At 44.9% G+C, this 7,191-nt stretch overlaps 1 protein-coding gene across 1 annotated transcript in view; it reads left to right on the top strand.

Moving 5' to 3' along the window:
- MAGI1 (membrane associated guanylate kinase, WW and PDZ domain containing 1) overlaps nucleotides 1–7,191 on the top strand; it is a 664,522-nt gene that overhangs the window by 545,817 nt on the left and 111,514 nt on the right. The window contains exons 9-10 of the mRNA XM_015419356.1: nucleotides 784–881; nucleotides 3,701–3,811. Of these exons, the coding sequence (XP_015274842.1) occupies nucleotides 784–881; nucleotides 3,701–3,811 (209 nt within the window). The remainder of the gene's footprint in view (nucleotides 1–783; nucleotides 882–3,700; nucleotides 3,812–7,191) is intronic.

The following is a 7,191-nucleotide window of genomic DNA, read 5'->3' as shown; positions in this document are numbered from 1 at the left end:
CCAAAGGAGGGCTGAAAAATCTGTTACTGATGAGACGTCTCTCTGTCTTGCCATGCACGCAGAAGAAGCATCCTTCTTGCTTACCCTCATTGTTCCTATGTTACTTAGAGCAGAGGTGTCAAGCTCATTTGTTATGAGGGCCGGATCTGACATAGATGTCACTGTGTTGGGCTGGGCCATGTGTGCCATAAAATGTAATGCCAGTGACAGGAGATACATCACCACTGACTGTGACCCACACCCCTCCCTCAGCACCTAACTAACCACCCTTTGCTTAATCTGCACAAGAAGTTTCGCACAGCACAGAGAGCTATTGCCTGACAATCAAGGTGCAACAACCTGAGACTCTCGTGGATCTTTAAAGACTAACACATTTCAAAAGCTTTTGATGAGCTGGAATGTGAAGTGCTGGATTCCGTTGCTGCAGGTGCGGCAGCCAAGGACAGGTGGCCAAGTGCATCAGCCAGGGGACCCAATAAGCCCTGCCTTAAACAGGATTTGGGGAGGGGGATGAAGCAGTGGCACTGTCTCACACCTGGGCTGTATATTTGATATGTCTGATTTAGAGCACTGGTGAGATTTAGCCATACCTCTTCAGGGTGGCATGTCAGCAAAGAAACAGTGCTTCTTAGCTCAGCATTTTGACCCTGGCTGCAGGAAGACTGTGCCCCATAGATCTTGCATTGGACTTACCCCATTCCTTTGTCAGAGAACCGTTCCGCCTGTCATGCTTGCTGTTTATATAAAATGTTCCTTTACTTAATGGTTACCTTTCTCCTTCAGTCACATCAACAGGAAGACACAATATGAGAATCCAGTTCTGGAGGCCAAACGGAAGAAGCAGCTTGAGCAGCAGCAGCCACAGCCAGCACCCCCAGAAGGTCGGCACCCACCATTGTTAAGGCTCAAATATTGGTTAATCACAGTTGTTTTCCATTGAGATTACGCATTCATTTTTAAAATTGGTTAATCAATGCTTGGCCCCAGCTGCCCTTCCAAACACATGCACAGTATCACTTGAGATCCAGGTGAACATGAATGTCAATGAAATATAGCTAAATTTGCTAATAACCCGGTGTGGGGAGAAGGTATTTGTGAATTTCCTGCATTGTGCAGGGTGTTGGACTAGATGACCCTGGAGGTCCCTTCCAACTCTGAGATTTTATGAGCCTGCCAAAGTTAAATAAATGAGCTATTGTATGTTGGTAGTACCCCTGAGCTGCGGTGGCTCAAGTGGTTAAGATGTTGAACTGCAGGCTGTGGAAGGTCAGTAGTTCAGCAGTTTGAGACCCGAGTGTGCCGCATGACGGAGTGAGCTCCCGTCTCTAGTTCCAGCTCCTGCCAACCTAGCAGTTCGAAAGCAAGAAATTGCAAGTAGATAAATAGGGACCACTTCGGTGGGAAGGTAACAGCGTTCCGTGCGCCTTGGTGTTTAGTCATGCCGGCCACATGACCACGGAAACGTCTTCGGACAGCGCTGGCTCTTTGGCTTTGAAACGGAGATGAGCACCGCAACCCTAGAGTCGGATTCGACTGGCTTTCGAGCGAGGGAAACCTTTACCTTTAGTACCCCTGAGTACCACTAGGGATTGGAGCTGAGCTGCTGGATGGCCAGCCTATTGCCCTGCTATGTGGCAGTGTTCTGGCCATGACGGGAACCCCACTGGCCACTCAGTCAGGGGCGAGGAGCACCAACGTGGCCGAGCAGAGTGACAGGGTTTCAGGAGGGCAATTATGGGGTTCAAACAGGGAAGGAAAGGTTCAAATAGGGAAGTATGCGGCTGGATCTACCAGCCAATCAACTCTCATGGGAAGGCCCACCCTCCTGTGAGAGTCCAGCCTGCGCCTCTTCAGGCAAGTGGCCTGCTGGAGATGGCACTGGACTCAGAAGGAAGCCTGAGCATGGAACCTGACATTACGAAAGCTCTTCAGTCTTTGCAGAGGGCATGTTTGTGTCTGTCCTTCTGTATGCGAAGAGCAATATTAAGAGTCCAGCAGCACCTTAAAGACCAACACGATTTTTAGGGTCGAATCTCCCTTTGACTCTTGAAACCTTATACTCTGGAGATCCTGTTGGTCATTAAGGTGCTGCTGGACTCAGATCTTGCTCTGCTACTGCAGACCACTTGTAACTTTGTTGCAGATCCCTTTGTTGCACTGTGCGTGTAAAGCAGCTTTCCAGCACCACCAGCCACCAGGACTCTTCCAGCCACACCAGCACTCCAGCACACACCAGCACTCAATGCAGAGTAGGTTCTGTATAGTACCACACCAAGACCGTCCTGTGGTAAACTATATACAGATTTATTTACAATATATACAGTCCACTGACAAACTGCTCCGCCAAACACCATATCCAGAGAAGAGAACATACAGAGCAGTACTTGTCCACTTATATACATTTGAGTGACCAATCAGCATCTTGCTGAGTCACTATCTACTGACCTCACACCATAGCTGGTCTAAACCGGTCAGAACCTGTTATCAGCAGCTTGCCTGCTGTCACATAGATCATTATGATCTGACAGCTGGATATTAACATCCAACAATGTTTGTGTCTGTCTTTCTGTATGCAAAGAGCAATATTAAGAGTCCAGCAGCACCTTAAAGACCAACACGATTTTTAGGGGACAAGCTTTTGAGAGTCGAATCTCCCTTTGACTCTTGAAACCTTATACTCTGGAGATCCTGTTGGTCATTAAGGTGCTGCTGGACTCAGATCTTGCTCTGCTGCTGCAGACCACTTGTAACTTTCTGTAGGCAGTTAGCTTGTTTAAGGTGCTCTGCGACACGGCAATAATGCTTTGCACATTTTTTTATGGACTTCCATGCTGATTCTAAATAACAGTATAGCAGTGGGAGGTTTTTAGTCTCAGCACAACACCTGGTGGTGACAAAATGTACAAACATTAGTAGCTAGAACAAACGGTGTCTCCTGAGAACAGCTAGGCTGCCCTCCAGTCTCTGTGGTTCTTCTCTAGTTTCTCAGGGACTGGCCGTATTGATTTAGCACAAAGCACCAGACATTTTTTCAGGGGCAGTGTGACAAGGGGAACTATGAGGGTGACACTCCAGGGGGAAAGAGTTTCTTCTGAGCTCAGAGAAATGCCTAATGGGGTATTGTCTCCTAGGTGGGCTTCAGATAGCTCTAATCAAGAGCCCAAGTGGCATATGAATAAATAAAACAAACCCATCTTTTGTTCCCTTCTGCAACACAAATGAAATTCAATAAAAGGCATTACAAATGGAGTCGTTTACAAACTTCTCCATAGCCTGAAATCTTATATACACTCCTGCAGCAACATAAGCTGATAGAATTAACAATATTGTCTTACCTGTTTTGCCTCTGTTGTTCTGCTGTTGTAACCCATACATTCGGTTATCTGATCAGGGATCATCTCTCATTATCCTGTCTTGTTGGTTTTGTTATCTGTTGGCTCAGTCAGGGTAGGAAGCAGGTTGAGGGAGATGGATCACCTCCTTTGGGTGACTGCAGAGTCACCAGCCAAATATGTGTGGGATGCCAAAGAAAGGTTATTGGGGACATGGTGCAAACTGTAGTTGCATGTAGGAACACACACATACACACACACACACACACACACACACACACACACACACACACACGCTTCAGCTGCAGATCATTATATTGTCCAAACAAATAGGGGAAAAAATGTGTTTTTTCTCTCTCTCTCTTCAGAATGGACAGAAGAGCATCCCCCTCTTGCCCCTCCTGCTGTTCCAAACCATGTTCCTAACAACCAGGAGACAGTTCGAGATGCTCCAGTACAAGGTAAAACATTGCAAGATAATGTTTCACTGCAGGGGGAAAACAAACTTTATTCTCAAAAAAATACTTCCTTCCAGCTGAGTTAAAGGTTGTAGCTAAGGGCTGTCCCGTGCTGAATAACTGGTGCCCTCAGTGTTATGCTGCTGCAACCCTCCCTGCCCCTGACAAGGAAACAAAGTCACCACCACTCAGATCCCTGTGGCAGTGGTAGAGAATCTACTCTGAATGTGCAGAAGTTCCCAGGTTCAGTCTTTGTCATCTCCAGTTAAAAGGATCGTGTCGTGGGTGATGGGAAAGACCTCTTCCTTTCAGCCTGGGGACCACCACTCTGCCGGTCGCAGCAGAGAATGCTGACCTTGATAGACCAGCTCAGAGTGAGGCAACTGCATGTGGCCTCACCTCCTGCCTTGTGCCTGCTGCCCTTTGGAGCTGGTTCACATCTCAGAGGTGCATTTTTCACTCTTAGTAGGGTTATCTAGATGTCTGAGCAACCAGGCAAGAGAATGCAACTGTTACCCAAACGGGCTGATTGCCTAGTGTGCCAACGCCCAATGAAGGACAGAACAGGGAGATTCCAGAAGCAGACAGAACTTTATTGCAGTAAAGGGGGTCTCGGCAGAGAAAGAGTCAAGAGGTCCAATATACTTGCTTTAGCAGTCACATTTTTTAAACAATGAAGTAAATAACTTCTAGACATGTGCAGATGTCTCTTGTGACATAAGTCCTTGGTCCTTTATGCCCATCACTACTTTGAGGCTCTTAGGAAAACCAGCGTCTACTAACTTGCTTTTTGGAGGGACATTTTGAGTCATGATTTGGGCACCTATTGATACTGACAAAAAAGGGCAAATTCTCCCTGTCAAACAATCAAATATGTATAAAAAACTGGGATAATAAACTGTCTTGAAAACTTTGTATTTGTTATGGTCACATCACTAATATACACCGGCCAAATATAATTACAGAAAACAAATTATGTATATGGATATGTCACTAGGTGTGACGCTAGCATACCCATGTCATATGAACGGTGCATTTACATTTTTATTGGAAGAAAAGCCTGGTTCAGTTTATTTCTGCTTAAAAGTGTGAAAGCGTCACCTTTTACCTGCAGAAAAAGACTTTCGTGGTCAAAATGCCTCTGGCAATTTAAAATTTCTAACTTTTCAGTTTTATTATTTTGGGGTCTCTTTCCAGTTCTTTTATAAACATTGTACAGTATGCAGGTAATACACCAAGTAGCACATTTATCTTTACCTTATCATGTGGGATTGACTTAATATTTTTGTCTGTATATGTATAATCATGTCTAAAGTCTCCATAATTTTTTTTAATCTGCCTTTTAAATATAATTGACATGTGTTGGATTATTTATAAGGCTGGTTAGGTGCCAGTCCACTAAAATGTCACAACATGTTGACTTCAGTACATTATAAAAATTACAGTATGAACTGTAGCCACCCTGAGCCCGCTTGCGGGGTAGAAATACTCGAATAAATAAAATAAATAAATAGCCTAATTTGCAAGTATTTATGCTGAAAATGGCAAGGTAGATTTTAGACATTGTAAGGTATTATGAAGGTAACACATTAGAAAGCTCTACTGACTGGCTTTGAGTATATTAAATCCTTTTCTTAGTCTCGTTTGAGTTGATTGTTTATTTCTTTTTTAATCTTCTTTGTATTGTCAGGAATGGATGCAGGAGGATAAATGTTCGAATTAGTAATGAATTTAACTGAAAAATTCCCCAAGGCATTTTCATCTTACTTGGAAACTTTTCACACTTAAAAATAAACCCAAAACTCTATCCAGGCTCAAACATTTAGCAGCACTTAAATCTGTAGATGTTTGAAGTCTCCCTTGAGAGTACCTTTTGCAACCTTGTCACCTGGCTTGTGCCTGCAAATGCCATTTTTTGTAAACACTGAATTCACCCTTGCAGAAAGCTGTATTCATTGCATAATTCATTTGTCAGCCACAAACATTACAACTGTCTAGTGGCAAATAATCAGCAGCTAGGACTTGTCAATATATCTAAGACTCAACATAGCACTGTCTGCTGATACATAAATGTGCAAACAGAGACAGTGTACAGGCTAGGGAGATTTTTCTGCACACCTGGGGGATCCTCAAAGTTTGAAGACCTCCCAGGTTTACAGGAAAAAATCTAAAAACAAGGTAGAAAATGGAGCAGAGGGAGGGGGGAAATTCCTCAAATACATGAGTGTTATCTCTTCATGCACAAATACTGCACCTCTGTTGGAGCTGCTGCTCAGTGGCAGAGGCAGTGGTGCTACAGGTAGGAAGGAGAAGAGGAAGTGGGTGGCCTGAGTGGCAGGGGTAGGTGGGTGGGAGGACAGAGCAGCTAAAGCAGGGCAGGAGAGGGAGCCACTGCTGCGCTTCCATCATGTGATCCTGGCAGGTGGGGGAGAGCCACTGCCGCCCCACCACCACTGGAGGCATGGGATGGGAAGCTGCTGCAGCAGGCATATGGTGGTGGCGCTTCAGGAGAGCAGGCTGGTGAGTGGGTGGTCTGCCAACTGAGGCGGGGGAAGGATGGGTAGACAGACAGAGTGGCAAGGGGGAGTGGGCAGAGTGGTGAGGAGGGAAAGGAGTTGATTGGGAGATCAGACTGAGGAAAGGGGGGCAGGGGGAAGTCAAGGGGGAGGGGGAACTAGTGTTGGGGTTAAGAGGGGAAAAGAAGTAGGGTGTGAAAGGGAAAAGACAGGAGAGAAGCAGATAACAGTGAGAGGAGAGGAGAGGGTAGAGAAAGGTGGTTGGGGGCAATATCTGAAGCCAGACGACAAAGCAGGGACCAGTGACAATATTTTCCTATGACCATCTCATAGGTCTTCACTTGTTTCATCTGTTATTGCCAAAGCCAGTGGTAAGATAATGATATCTGTTTACTTTTCCATGCTGTACATTGAATTCGGATGTGCATCCTGCCTTATCTCCAAACAATAGATGCCATATATATTTGAATGTACATCGAAGTTAATATCAGTTGGTTGGACACTTCTTGGGAACACACTGTAAAGATGACTAGAAGTTAGAACTAGTCATATTTAAGGAGAATATTTCTGAAGAAAATGAACACATCTTAGGTTAGACATGCCAGTAGTCTTCATATCTCTCCTCTACGTCAAATTCTGTTGTACTCTCAACAGTAGGGGTTGCAGTCTAAGAATGCTAGTCAAGGTGGTTCTTTTTAATTGGGCCTGCTCCTTGGGATAGGTCTTCTCCATGTTTTCAGCTTCACAGGAGTCTTCCACCTGCTTGCAGAAGGGATTTATATAAAATTTTTGTGGTTTCCTTATCTTTAGACATTGGCTCATTGTACTGCAAACAAAGGTGGGGAAAGGGGGAAACTAGCAAGGGGTTTTTTTCTCTCTCTTTTT

This window comes from Gekko japonicus, unplaced genomic scaffold, assembly GCF_001447785.1.
Source record: "Gekko japonicus isolate JY-2015 unplaced genomic scaffold, Gekko_japonicus_V1.1 scaffold307, whole genome shotgun sequence".
NCBI classification, from domain to species: domain Eukaryota; kingdom Metazoa; phylum Chordata; class Lepidosauria; order Squamata; family Gekkonidae; genus Gekko; species Gekko japonicus.
The sequence above is the reverse complement of the archived record's forward strand: the minus strand, read 5'-3'. Positions and strand labels throughout refer to the sequence as shown.